The 13,685-nt window shown below is 55.7% G+C and overlaps 1 protein-coding gene across 1 annotated transcript in view; it reads left to right on the top strand.

Moving 5' to 3' along the window:
- The window catches only part of KLHL26 (kelch like family member 26), a 28,907-nt gene extending 16,040 nt beyond the window's left edge, over nucleotides 1-12,867 (top strand). Inside the window, exons 2-3 of the mRNA XM_063112642.1 lie at nucleotides 7,379-7,561; nucleotides 9,948-12,867. Coding sequence (XP_062968712.1) covers nucleotides 7,379-7,561; nucleotides 9,948-11,529 — 1,765 coding nt within the window. The 3' untranslated portion in view covers nucleotides 11,530-12,867. The remainder of the gene's footprint in view (nucleotides 1-7,378; nucleotides 7,562-9,947) is intronic.
- Nucleotides 12,868-13,685: the final 818 nt, after the last annotated feature.

Genomic DNA, 13,685 nt, shown 5'->3' with positions numbered 1-13,685 from the left:
GCTGGCCTGAATAATGGGTTCTTCCCTCGTCCCAAGGGCGGGCTGGGAGAGCCTTAGTCATCAGGCTGGCCCAGTTCTCCTGCCTCCTGCCCACCTCCGCCCAGGCCAGGCCTCGCTTCCCCTCTAGGTGTGGGGGGCTCTGGCCCTTGCTGACCTCCAAGCTCCCATGCTCCCTAGATGCAGTGCAGCCTTGAGGGGTGTCAAGGTGGGGGCCTCAGAGACAGCTGTCCTGAATGTAAAGACGGGAGGAAGAAAACAACCTTGTGGTGTGCTGTGGCATTGCCTGGGACACCAGGAGGAGGGCCTGGCGTGGGGTCAGGGGACAAGGCTGCTCCCCATAACCAGCAGCGGGCGGGCCTCCAGGGCCGTCCTCACTCCTGGACAGGAGTGCTTGAATGCTCAATTCACCGTTGTCACACTTGAGTGGCAGCTCGGCTGTGCAAGCCATTTTGCCTGGGCTGCTGGCCTGAGGGCCGCCTTCTTTGCCTCCTGCTTGCTCAGCCCTCAGGGCACAGCTGGTGTCTGCCCCATTGTGCAGCTGAGGAGGGGGAGGTTCAGGGACCTCCAGGTCCTCAGCTAGCCAGAGTCAGCTTGGCCACAGAGACCCCAGCCTGCCCTCGCTGCCACCTCTGAGAGGCCAGCAGGGCAGCCCCTCTTCTTGCTGGAGAACCCAGAGATCTCGTGCCTGGGAGAACTGCTGGCCAGCTCCATGGTTTCCCATTCTTCAGTGAAAGTAACAGCAGGGGAGGCAGGGAAGTGTGACACCCCGGCCCCCTCCTCCGCCAAGGCAGCATTGCATTCTTTGTGCCCCGAAGGGTGGCTAGCTCGCTTCTCATCTCTGCCCCGGCAAAGCAGAGTTGCTAGGTCAAGGACATGAGCCTTTAGAATATTGCTAGGTCTACTGAAATGCCTTCCCAGCAGCGGTCCTGCCTCATACTCCCACCAGGAGTGGATGTGTCTGCTGCCAGATGGCCCGATTGCTATCTGAGGCACAAAGCTGGCCCTCAGTGAGTGCCCTCCCTTACCACGGGTTAGGGAAGACTCTTAGGTCTTTTCCAGCTGGCTATGCTTCCTTCCTCATGAGCCATCAGCTCACATCCTTTGTGCATCTTTCTTTGAGGTTGCTGGCTTTGTACTAATTTCTTGATGCTCTTTATATATGGAGGAGCATGGTAAATATATGTCCAAGGACTGAGTGGTCCCATGATGAAGTTGCCTCTGGTATAAGATATTTTTTCTTGTGAAAATGTACATGTGCATACCCACCCCCAGGGCTTAGGAGAAGCACAAGGAGTCCTCCCACCCTGCCCCTAAATCTCCTTGAACTTCTAAGGAAAAACTAGTCCAGCTGAGAATGAAATGGCAGAGGCTGGCAGGGCTGTGCACAGGATCTGTGGGACAAGGGGTCCATGGAGAGGTCATGGGGCTCCCTTGGCATCCACCACATGATGGCACTCTGTGGGTGGTTTCGAGCTTCAAGTTCCCAATTGTCTATCCCCATTCATTGGCTGGAGAGAGCATGCAGGTGGCTTGTAGGGGCGGTGTCGGATGTAGAACCCTGTCATTCTTGCCACCTCCTGAGCCCAAAGGGAAGCTGGGGAAGTCGGTGGTCTGTTGTCCCTCATTTGCCAGGAAGGGATGGGAACTGGGGAGCATTGCACCTTGTGACATCTTTGCCCCATTTCACAGCTGAGAAAACAGAGACCCAGAGAATCAGGGAATGGGCTGAATCACACAGCTGGCTGACAGGGCGGGGTCCTCATGCGCTCTGCACCGTCCATCCTGTTATCCAGCCCGTCTTCCTTCTTTGAGTCTTTAGGATCCCTGTCCAGTTCCTCATGTGTCTGATGCTCGTCCACAGAGGACAGATGCCTGCGGGTCTGTGCAGCCAGGATGCCTGTTCCATGATCATTGGTCCCATGTGTGCACCAGGGCTTCCGGTGCCATGTACACATTTGAAGGTTGTGTGGCCAGGGCACTTGGGAATCCTGGGTCTGCCCCCTCGCTGTCCTGCTGTCCAGGTTGCACAGAGGCGTCTGTCTCTACCCGTCTCCTCCTCCTCCCGATCATTTAGGCTTCTCTTCCTCAGGTGGTGCCCACTGCTGCGGGTTCCCAGAGCACTTAGTGGTTATTTACATTTACATGTCCTCATTGACATCTGTATTAGTCCGTTTTTGTTGCTTATAACAAAATACCTGAAACTGGGTGACTTATAAAGAAAAATGACACTTTGAGCTTACAGTTTCTGAGGCTGGGAAGTCCAAAGTCCATCTGGTGGAGGCAACAGTGAACCATGGGTTTCATATTGCAAGATGGTGGAAGCAGAGAGCAGAGAGAGCAAGAGACAGACTCTCCTCTTCTTTTAAAGCCCTCAGAACCACGTCTCTGACCACCATTTTTAATCCATTCACTACTGCACAGTCCTACAATCCAATCACCTCTTCAAGGCTCCACCTTTCAATTACCATAATAAGATTTCCCACCCTCTTAACAGTCACAGTGGGAGCTAAGTTTCTAATACATAAAACTTGGGGAACACAGTTCAAGCTTCAGGGAGTTTTGAGGGGACATAATTCAATTCACTACATTCCGCCCCTGGCCCCCTAAAACTCATGTCCTTTTCACGTGCAAATACATTCATTTCATCACCAAAGTCTTAACTTGTTTCAACTCAGAGGTCCAAAGTTCAAAGTTCCATCTTTGAATTAAAAATAAGTTATCTATGGGCCTGGCTGGCCTGTGGCTCACTTGGGAGAGTGTGGTGCTGATAACACCAAGGCCACGGGTTCGGATTCCTATATAGGGATGGCCGGTTAGCTCACCTGGGAGAGCATGGTGCTGACAACACCAAGTCAAGGGTGGTTAAAATCCCCTTAGCGGTCATCTTTAAAAAAACAAACAAACAAACAAACAAACAAAAACACCCACGTTATCTACTTCCAAGATACAATGGCGAAACAAACATAGGGTATATATTCCAGTTCCAAAAGGGATAAATAGGCCAAAAGAAAGGGGTAACAGGTCCAAAATAAGTCTGAAACCCAGCAGGACGTGCACTGAATCTTAAAGCTGGTGAATCTTATAACTTGACTCCATGTTCATGATCCTCTGCACACTGGTGTGGGGGTTGGGTCCCCAAGTCCTCAGGCAGCTCCACTTGTGTGGCTCTCCTGGACTCAGGTGATGCTTTAACTCTCGCATGCTGGCGTTGCACCCTGGTAACTCCACAGGTCTGGGGTCTCCATGGCAGTCCCACTCTCATGGCTCCACTAGACATGGCGCTGATGGAGTTTCTCTGCTGCAACTCCGACCCCACATTTCTACTCGGCATTGCTGTAGTTGTGAAGGTTAATTCTAGATGTCAACTTGGTTCGATGAAGGAATGCTGAGAAACCTGGTAAAGCTATCTTTTTAGGTATGTCCATGAGGGTGTTTCCCTCAGAGATTAGTATGAGAGTCTGAGTGGCTTGGGTGGGAAAGACCCACCCTCAGTGTGGGTGGGAACCATCCAATCCACTGGGGGTCCGGAGAGAACAAAAAACAGAGGAAAGAAGGTGAAGCTCTCTCTCGATCTGCTGGAGCTGGGATATACTCTTCTCTCCTGTCCGTGGACATCAGAGCTCGAGACTCTTCAGCTTTTGGGTTCCAGGACTTATATCAAGGACATTATCAGCTTCCCTGGTTTTGAGGCCTTTGGACTTGGACTGAGCCACGCTACCGGCATCCAGTTTACAGACAGCCTATCGTGGGACTTTTCTCCATAGTCACGTGAGCTAATTCCCCTAATAAATCCCTTTCATATAATTATAGCATATCCTATTGATTCTGCCTCTCTGGAGAACCCTGACTAATAAACTAGTGAAGGTTGCCTGCGGTGACACTGCCCCGCAACAGATCTCTTCCCCCAGACTTTTCCATACATCCTTTGAAATCTGGGTGGAGGCTCCCAAGCTTCCACAGCTCTAGCATTCTGCAAGCCTGCAGACCTAATACCACGTGGATGCCTCCAATGCTTCTGGCTTGTATTTTCCAAAGCTGCATGTCCAGCCACACTTGGGGCCAATTTAGCTACGGCTGGAGCATCCAAAGCAGCTGGGGTGCTGGTGCTGGAAGCAGCTTCTTGAGATGGTTCTGGGCAGTGAACCCATTGAGGGCTCCTCAAACCTGTTCCCCAAGACCATTCTGTCTCCCTATGTCTTTGGGCCTGAAATGGAAGGGTTGGCCCCAGAGGCTTCTGCAATGCCTTCAGGGCCTTTTTCTCCTTCTCCTGATAATCCCTTTCCTTTGTACTAATCTTCTTAGCTAAGGGTTGCTGGGCTTGCACCATTGCATGCTCTCTGCTTCTCTGCCACATGGCCAGGCTGCAAATTTTCTAAAATTTCATGCCCTGCTTCCCCTTTAAATTCTGGCTTTACATCGTGCCTTTGCCACCATAACTCAGCATAGGCTGTTGCAAGTAGCCACGCAGCTTCCTTAATGCTTTGCTGCTTAGAAATTCTTCTGCCAGATACTCTGGTTTACAACTCCTAAGTTCCAACTTCTACCAAGTCCTAGAGCATGGATACAATGCAGCCAAGTTCCTTGCCAGTTCACAGCAAGGGTGATCTTTGCCCCAATTTCTGATAAACTCAACGCTCTCCCAAGTGAGCTAACCAGCCATCCCTATATAGGGATCTGAACCCTTGGCCTTGGTGTTATCAGCACCACACTCTCCCAAGTGAGCCATGGTCAGCCCTACAGTCCATATTTCTATCAGCATTCTGCTCACCGCCACGTAACCAGTCTCTAAGACATTCCGAACTTTTTCTCATCTTTTTGTCTTCTTCTGAGTCCTCCAGACTTGTCCAACCTTTGCCTAACACCCAGTTCCAAAGCTGCTTCCACATTTTCAAGTATTTGTTATAAGCAACACCCCACTTCTCTGGTATCAGTTTTCTGTATTAGTCCATTTATGTTGCTTATAACAAAATATCTGAAACTGAGTGATTTATAAAGAAAAATGACACCTGTAGCTTACAGTTTATCATCTCTTCAAGGCTCCACTTTTCAATTACCATAATAGGATCTCCCACCCTCTTAACAGTCACAGTGAGGGCTAAGTTTCTCATACATAAAACTTGGGGAGCACAGTTCAAGCTTCAGAGAGTTTTTAATTTAATTTAATTCACTACAGCATCTGTACCCTCCCCTCCCCGAACCAGAGCCAGTGTCATGGCGCAGGCCAGGCCCCATCTGTGAGGTGTCAGCTGAGTGAATGAATGATTGAGAAGTGAATGGACTGGGGGAGGACCCTGGAGTCAGGAGTCCTGAGGCATGTCCCTTTGTCTCACTTGACCAGTGTCCCCTGACTCCAGCCTGGGTATCCCTGTCTGTGCTGGTTCCCGGGGCGGCCCTGAGACACAGTCTGCCCGTGGGCGCTTGGTGTGCAGTGGGGAGCAGTAGCGCTGACCAGGCACTGGGGCCTTGAGGGCCATGGTGCAGCTGGGGCAGTCTTCCTGGAAGAGCGGGCCACGTGAAGCTGCATCTATTGATTTCGGGCCCCAAGACACTGCTCAGGGCCCGGCTTGAGTCTGGATGACTGTCTAGGGGATCGTGGTGATGAAGGTGGTGTACATGCACATTGTCCAGCCCTCGCTGTGCCAAACGGTGTTCATGGAGCAGTGACAGCACCATCCTTGGGCCCCCTGCACCTGCTGAGTCTGAGTCTGTATTTTAACACCATCCCTGGTGATTCACAGGCACAGTAAAGTTTGAGAAGCATCACGCCTCCAACTCTGGCAGGGAGGCTCCAGGAGGTCATACCAGCTGTCCACAGTGCCGTGGTGGGATTTGACCATGGCCTTTTGTTCTTAGCTCCTGCCCTGACCCTCAGGTGCTATGCTGTGCAGAGAAGGTGCCAGGCAGAATGCAGGCAAGAGGCGGGTGGGTGCTGATGGCAGGAGCCTCGGCCAGGCCAGGCGGTTGGGAGGCCCTGGACACCCTCAGGGTCCCAGGAGGGGCTGTAGGGGGTGGGTTTGGCGTCATAGGCACAGGCACCTGGGACACAGCCAAGCTCCCTGCTCCCAGGAAGAGGCTGGGCCTTATAAAGTTATGTGTCATTGTCTAATCACGGTTGTGACAGGGCTGGGACAAGAAGCCGGGACATCCCCCCATTCTGGCCTCCACACCTCTCTGCTCCTGGCTCCTTTCCCCTCTTCCTGGAACACTCAGAACTGCTTCCCTAGGGACCCGAAGGCTTTGCACTGAGTGGAGGCCCCACGCCAAGTCCACTACTCCAGGTCATCCCCATGCTGTGTTGGCTCCCACTTTCTGGGAGTCTGAGCATCTTGCAGGCAGGGCTAGTGCTCGGGCAACTTGCTCTGCCAGCAGCACCTGGCCTGGCTATGGTCAGCACCCAGCCCCACAGCCCCTCTACCCACCCTTTCCCAAGAGTCTGTGCGGGGCCACCAAGGCAGGCACCCTGTAAGAGGTCAGGGACTTCCAGTGGCAATGGCTGCATTGAGTGATTGCCAGGCATATGCCTGTGTTTGACATCAACCTCTTAATGACTGGCCTTGTTTGGGGCTGGTAGGCGGGGGGGCCTAGGAGCCTTCTGTCTCCTCCCACTTTCTTGGAAAGACCGGGGCCCACATTCCTGGCTGTCTCTTGCAGGCAGGTGTTGGTCCCAGTAATGGGAGAGCAAGTTCCAGAGGGCTGGAGGCTGGGGGAGAGAGCAGAGTGCTTGGGAGGGGGCTGGGTGCCCTGGTGGGGGTGGAGCATGGGCTGAGGAGTCCTTGACCCTGGAGGTTGCAATGATACCTTCTCCCGTTGTGTCTTGAGGATGATGTGGTGTGTAAGGCCTCCTAAGCCATTCATTCACTGGTCTGGGGCAGGTGGGGGCTGTGGGGCTGGACCACAGAGGGCCTTGGACAGTCTGAGGGTGCTGGGGCCATGGCAGGGTTTATACAGGACTGGGAAGGCCCCTACACCCTTGTTTGTTTGTTTTTTGTTGTTTGTTTGTTTAATTGCACTGACATTCACATAATACAAAACTAACCATTTTAAAGTGCACGATTCAGAGGCATTCACTACATTCACAAGGCTTTGCAGCCACCAACATTTCTATCTGGTTCCAGAACATTTTCATCCCCCCAGAAGGAGTTTCCTTTATGCCTTAAGCAGTCACTTCTCCTCCCCAGACCCTGGCAACCACCAGTCTGCTTTCTGTTTCCATGGATTTGCCTGTTCTGAATATTTCATATCCATGCGATCACTCATGAGGTGGCCTGTGTCTGGCTACTTTCATTCAGCACTGCGTTTTCTAGGTCCTTTTCCACTGTGATGTATGCGGGAACTCCAAGGCCTCTGAGCATCATTCCCCGCTCTGTTCTCCCCACAGCATGGCCGATAAGAACGGGGCCCTCAAGTGTACCTTCTCTGCACCCTGCCACAGCACCGGCCTCCTGCAGGGCCTGGCCACCCTCCGTGCCCAGGGCCAGCTCCTGGACGTCGTGCTCACCATCAACAGGCAGACCTTCCACGCGCACAAGGTGGTCCTGGCTGCCTGCAGTGACTACTTCAGGTGAGCGCAGGCCGGGTATGCCCTGCAGGGCCTGGGTGGAGGTGCAACCTGCTAAGAGGGATGGCTTCGAGGGAGAGGGGCCCGTTGCTGGTCGCTCTTCTGATTTCAGAAAGAAGCCAAACGGCTGGCAGACCTGCAGGGTTTTCCAGGCTTGTATTTGCTCAGACTTTTTGGGCAGAACAGGCCCAAGGGAGAGAGTTGGCTTGTGGGTACCTGCGTAGTGGCATCTGTGCCGGGGTGGCAGAGCATGGCCTGGTTTTTATTCTAAGTCTATACTTGACACCTGCTGTAGGCCAGGCACTGTTTAGGCCTCAGGGATCCAGCAGTGATAAAATGGACACAAGTCTTTTATGTTGTGACAGCCACTCTCAGGATGTCTAAAGCGGCACAGCCGAGGGATTGGAGGGACGCTGAGAACCACAGCAACCCCCACATCCTGCCAAGGCCTGAACGAGGTCTCCTCCCTGTTACCCCGCACAGTGGGTGCTTCCCCCTCATGACAGATGAGGCCTTGGGGCATGTGGGTCTGTCAGTCTGTCCCTGTGCCGTGGCTGGGATGGAAGTCAGAGCCCCATGGAGCAGGGCAGGGGGCTGTTCTCCTCAGCTGGGGGCTGTCTCAGGGCTGGAGATGGTCTCTCTTATTCCCTTGGTGACCAGCAAGTGAGCCTCCTTCCTGTCATGTGGTGACCACGACCAAGAGAGCCACACTGTCCTGGGGGCTGTTCCTAGGTTCACCCCAGTTCAGGTGTGCACCATGGGCCGCGTGTTCCACAAGACTCAGGCGCGTGTCCTGGCACCCCCCAGCTGCCCACCCCGTGGGCTTGGCGAGGCTGTTGCGGGGAGTCATGGTAGCCAAGCCAACTGGGGCCCCGCTTCTATTTTTATTCTGGGTTTGGGGACGGGTGGGCCAGCCCAGCCAGCAATGCCCTTTAAAGGCTCCCCTGCGCTGGCACTGCAGCTGGCAAGGCCTTAAAAGGCAAAGCTCCCTACCGTCCCCGTGGCTGCCTCTGCCTTCTTCACACAATGCCTGAGGGCCTGGGGGTACTTGTGGGGACAAGCAGGGGCAGGATTTGGGGAGCTGGCAGGCGCTGCTCCTGGAAGGCCATGAGACATGGAAGAGTGACCTGTTGGGCAGCTGTTAGTCAGTGGCCCCGTGCCAGCTCTCTCACAGCTGACCTGGCCCCTGTGGCCTCAAGCCATCTAGTGCTGGGTGCGCAACTGGGGGATGGACATCTTTTGGATGAGAAAAATTCCCTCCATCCTGGGCGACTGTCTTGGCGACTGTCAGGGAAGGTACACTGACAGTAGTAAGAGTTATCATGAAATACCAGCCCACCCCATGGAAGGACCCTCCCACAGCCTCTCAGTAGGTGCTGGGCTTCTCCTCCCGCTTCCTGTCTGGGGCCTGCCTCCCTCACCAGCTCTCATGTTAGTGTCACCTTCCAGAGCAGGGCAGGGTGGTGACAGAGCTGGGGTCTCTAGTTTGGGTTCTCATGGGAGGCAGGGGATACAGTGGACGGCTGGCTCCTCTGGGCCGTGCTGGGGGAGAAATCACTTCCCTGACCACCTAGGCCTCTCTGGAGACAGTGGTGACCCCAGCACAGACCCTGCTTGGTACTATGCTCCTGGGGACCCTCTCTGCTGCCCCATTCCCCTGTGACGGTTGCTGAGGCCCAGGCTGGGAAAGTTGGAGCCGCCCATTCAGGTCAGTGAGGAGGTAGGGGCTGGGCTCTGTGAATCTGGGTGCAAAGCGCTTCAGAGCTCCAGCCTTGTCCCCTGAGCTCAGGCATCCAGGTGGGGCTAGAGATCTGTCCCCAGAGCCACAGGGTGTGGTCACCTCCTGTGCAGTCACACCTGGTTCCTGTGCCCCAGCAGTCCCCAGCAAGAGTGACCTGGGCTGGCTGCTCCTGCAGGGTTAACATGAGAGCATCAGTCTGGTCACAACAGGCTCAGGCATGGCCCCATGCAGGGGGCAGAGCAGGGAGTGGCTGTTCACAGGAAGATGTACAACTTGTGACAGATTAAGAATCTTTTTTTTCTTTTTTGCATTTTTTTTTTTTCTTTTTTTTTAAGATGACTGGTAAGGGAATCTTAACCCTTGGCTTGGTGTTGTCAGCACCACGCTCACCCAGTGAGCGAACCGGCCATACCTATATAGGATCCGAACCTGTGGCCTTGGTGTTATCAGCACTGTACTCACCTGAATGAGCCAGAGGCCGGCCCTACTGTTTTGCATGTTTTTAACGAGCATCCATTCTGCTTTCCTCTTGCTGACTGTGCCCTTCATTCTGTGTCTTGGGGCCACCATTCCTGAGGCCAGGCCATTCCTGGCTGGCCATGACACCCTTAGCCTCCCCGAGCCTACAACTGTGTTTCTGACTTCCAGGGCCATGTTCACGGGTGGCATGAGGGAGGCGAACCAGGACGTCATTGAACTGAAGGGAGTGTCGGCCCGTGGCCTGCGGCACATCATTGACTTCGCTTACAGCGCTGAGGTGACCCTGGACCTTGACTGTGTGCAGGACGTGCTGGGCGCAGCTGTGTTCCTTCAGATGCTGCCTGTGGTGGAGCTGTGTGAGGAGTTCCTCAAGGCGGCCATGAGTGTGGAGACCTGCCTCAACATCGGCCAGATGGCCACGACCTTCAGCCTGGCCTCACTCCGGGAGTCCGTGGATGCCTTCACCTTCCGGCACTTCCTGCAGATCGCCCAGGAGGAGGACTTTCTGCGCCTGCCACTGGAGCGTCTCGTCTTCTTCCTGCAGAGCAACCGGCTGCAGAGCTGCACTGAGATCGACCTGTTCCGCGCCGCAGTCCGCTGGCTGCAGCATGACCCAGCGCGGCGGCCCCGTGCCAGCCACGTGCTCTGCCACATCCGCTTCCCGCTCATGCAGTCATCGGAGCTGGTGGACAGCGTACAGACGCTGGACATCATGGTGGAGGACGTGCTCTGCCGCCAGTACCTGCTGGAGGCCTTCAACTACCAGGTGCTGCCCTTCCGGCAGCACGAGATGCAGTCACCACGCACTGCTGTGCGCTCGGATGTGCCCTCGCTGGTCACCTTCGGCGGCACGCCCTACACTGACAGTGACCGCTCTGTCAGCAGCAAGGTGTACTACCTGCCCGAGCCGGGCGCCCGCCACTTCCGCGAGCTCACAGAGATGGAGGTGGGCTGCAGCCACACATGCGTGGCCGTGCTTGACAACTTCGTGTATGTGGCCGGGGGCCAGCACCTGCAGTACCGCAGCGGGGAGGGCGCAGTGGATGCCTGCTACCGTTATGACCCGCACCTGAACCGCTGGCTGCGCCTACAGGCCATGCAGGAGAGCCGCATCCAGTTCCAGCTAAATGTGCTGTGCGGCATGGTGTACGCCACGGGCGGCCGCAACCGGGCTGGCAGCCTGGCCTCCGTTGAGCGCTACTGTCCCCGGCGGAACGAGTGGGGCTACGCCTGCTCGCTGAAGCGCCGCACATGGGGCCATGCTGGCGCCTCCTCGGGGGGCCGCCTTTACATCTCGGGCGGCTACGGCATCTCGGTGGAGGACAAGAAGGCACTGCACTGCTATGACCCCGTGGCTGACCAGTGGGAGTTCAAAGCTCCCATGAGCGAGCCCCGTGTGCTGCATGCCATGGTGGGCGCAGGCGGCCGCATCTATGCCCTGGGCGGCCGCATGGACCACGTGGACCACTGCTTTGACGTGCTGGCTGTCGAGTACTATGTACCCGAGACGGACCAGTGGACCAGCGTCAGCCCCATGCGGGCCGGTCAGTCGGAGGCTGGCTGCTGCCTGCTGGAAAGGAAGATCTACATTGTCGGGGGCTACAACTGGCGCCTCAACAACGTCACAGGCATTGTGCAGGTGTACAACACAGAGACGGACGAGTGGGAGCGAGACCTGCACTTCCCAGAGTCCTTTGCGGGCATCGCCTGTGCCCCTGTCCTGCTGCCCCGGGCTGGGATCAGGAGGTAGCTCCTGGGATCCCTAGGACCCCAACTGCATGCTGTCTCCAAGCAGGGCTTGGGGAGCGCATGTCCGGGCTGAGAGCCACAGCCCCCCACCCCCTGCTTGCTGGCCTCTAGGGGCCTGCTGCTGATAAACGCTATCCCCCCGCCCCCGGTCCCTTTCTCCTTTCTTCCTGAGGCAACCCTGGCTCTGAGTCCCACCGAGGGTGCCTACCCACCAAGAGGCCAATGTTTCGCGGCAGCAAACTCGTGCCCAAGGCAGCTTCCTTGCCTGCCCTGCAAGTCCCAGCTGGTGGGTCAGAATTGGGGTGTCCCTTCTGGTGGCCATTGTGTGGCTTTTCCTTACTGTCACCCCCCTGCCAACCTCCCAGCCCAGTGGTTTCAGACGCCGAGATGTGAGCTTATTAATGTCGGACCCATAGTCCATGGTATGCAACTCGCCTCCCTTCCACATCTTTTGCCTGTGTGTTTTTAAAATAAACTCCCCCAAAACCTCCATGACATACGGACCTCCTGGAGCAGTGAGAGGCATCTTAAAGGTCCCAGCTCAGTTCTGACAGGCAACGAGGGCATGTCTGCCTCCCCCATGAGTGCCCCCTACACCTGCCCCTCCACCTGGCTGCTGGGGGAGGCTCTAGCCATGGCTCTGTTCCTGTCCTCAACTCCAGCACCATAAGGGCACTCACTTGTCTGCTTTCAGGAGGAAAAAACACAACCAGCTCCCAGAGACAGTTCTTATGGGCATTGGGTATTCAGTTTGGCACTGGGTGTCACGTGGGGCCCTAACGAGGAGTGAGGGCTGAGACGCCCCTGTCCTGTTTGCCCCTGGTGGCAGGGCCATTGGAACGGGGCCGCTGGCTTAGATCTCACAGTGCGTCTGTATGCTGCAGGTCTGTTGGGTGATTTTTATTTCCTTTCCTCCTTCCCACCCCTCCAAGTGACCCTAGCCCAGCCCTGTTTTAGGTCATCATGGGACCGCAAGCCCACCCTGTGTGGGAAGCCAGGCAAGTGGTGAGGCCTTCCCCTTCAAGAGCTTTGTAGGGTCTCCTGCCACATTCTTTTTGTTGCTTGAACTGCTAAACCTCCTTTTTTTTTTTTTTAATGACGCCAGCACTGTCTTCTTAACGGGATTTGTACTCTTGGGGCAACTTAAAGTGTCTCTCTTGCTGCTAACGGACGATTGATGCCGTGTCTCTGTGACCCACTCACCATGTAGAGAATTAACCTCATGCCTTCGCAGACGTCGTCTCCTAATATTTCCCTTTATTTAATAAAAATGTTATGGTGAGAAGATGGAGTGGGCGCCGCGCCGAGATTGTGCGGCTGAGGCCTGATTGGTCACAGATTCCTCATGTGTCTTCTGTGTGTCTGGGGGCTCCTCTCACCCGCCTTGGCCTTTTCCAGCATTGCCGAGGAGCTGGAAGGGGGGCCGGGCTTTGGCTCGGGGACAGGGGCAGTGAGAAATGTGGCCAGGACTTCCACCCCGGCACCTGGAAGATGGAGGGCAAACCTGGGCCCAGGCTGGGACAGCCTGCGGAGGCGAGATTCTCTCCATGTCACTCGGCCCCTGCCACCGGGCGGCTCCCAGCCCTGGCAGATTCTGTCTCCATCTGCTCAGTCCCAGGGCCCAAGTGCAGATCGGATGACGAGGAGCCCCTCTCCCCAGAGGCGGTGATGGGGGAGATGCAGCGCATGTCCTAAAGGAAGCATAATGTCATCACCCTTCCATGTTGGCCCAAGAGCTCCACAAAGAGCCCCCAGCCCCCTGCTTTTGGGGCTGGCCTTGCTGCAAGCCAGGCCGCATGGAGCAGGCCACTTACTGTTTGCACGCTGGCGGAGGATGCCTGATGTTCACAGATGGCCTTCCAAGAGGGGAGGTTTCTGGGTTCATCCTCCAAACGCAGATCTGCATAAGTCACCTCAACTACAGTCCTGGTGCTCCTGCGTGGTAGCCATGGGGGCCTGGGTGAGGCTGGGGGTGGCGGCAGTGCTAAAATAGCAACCTGGTTGGGAACCTGAAAGGACCCCATGCTGCCAGGAGCACCGAAACAAAAGCAGCGATCCTCCTCGGGGACTTACCAGAACTTCCCAGCCCCCAGCCCCAACCTGAGCTCCCCCAAAGAGAACCCTTCCCCGCTGGAGGCACGGCCTCTTCAAGGGGGG

Source organism: Cynocephalus volans, chromosome 10 (assembly GCF_027409185.1).
Source record: "Cynocephalus volans isolate mCynVol1 chromosome 10, mCynVol1.pri, whole genome shotgun sequence".
Lineage (NCBI taxonomy): Eukaryota > Metazoa > Chordata > Mammalia > Dermoptera > Cynocephalidae > Cynocephalus > Cynocephalus volans.
Note: the sequence above shows the minus strand (reverse complement) of the source record. Positions and strands in the feature narration are given on the sequence as shown.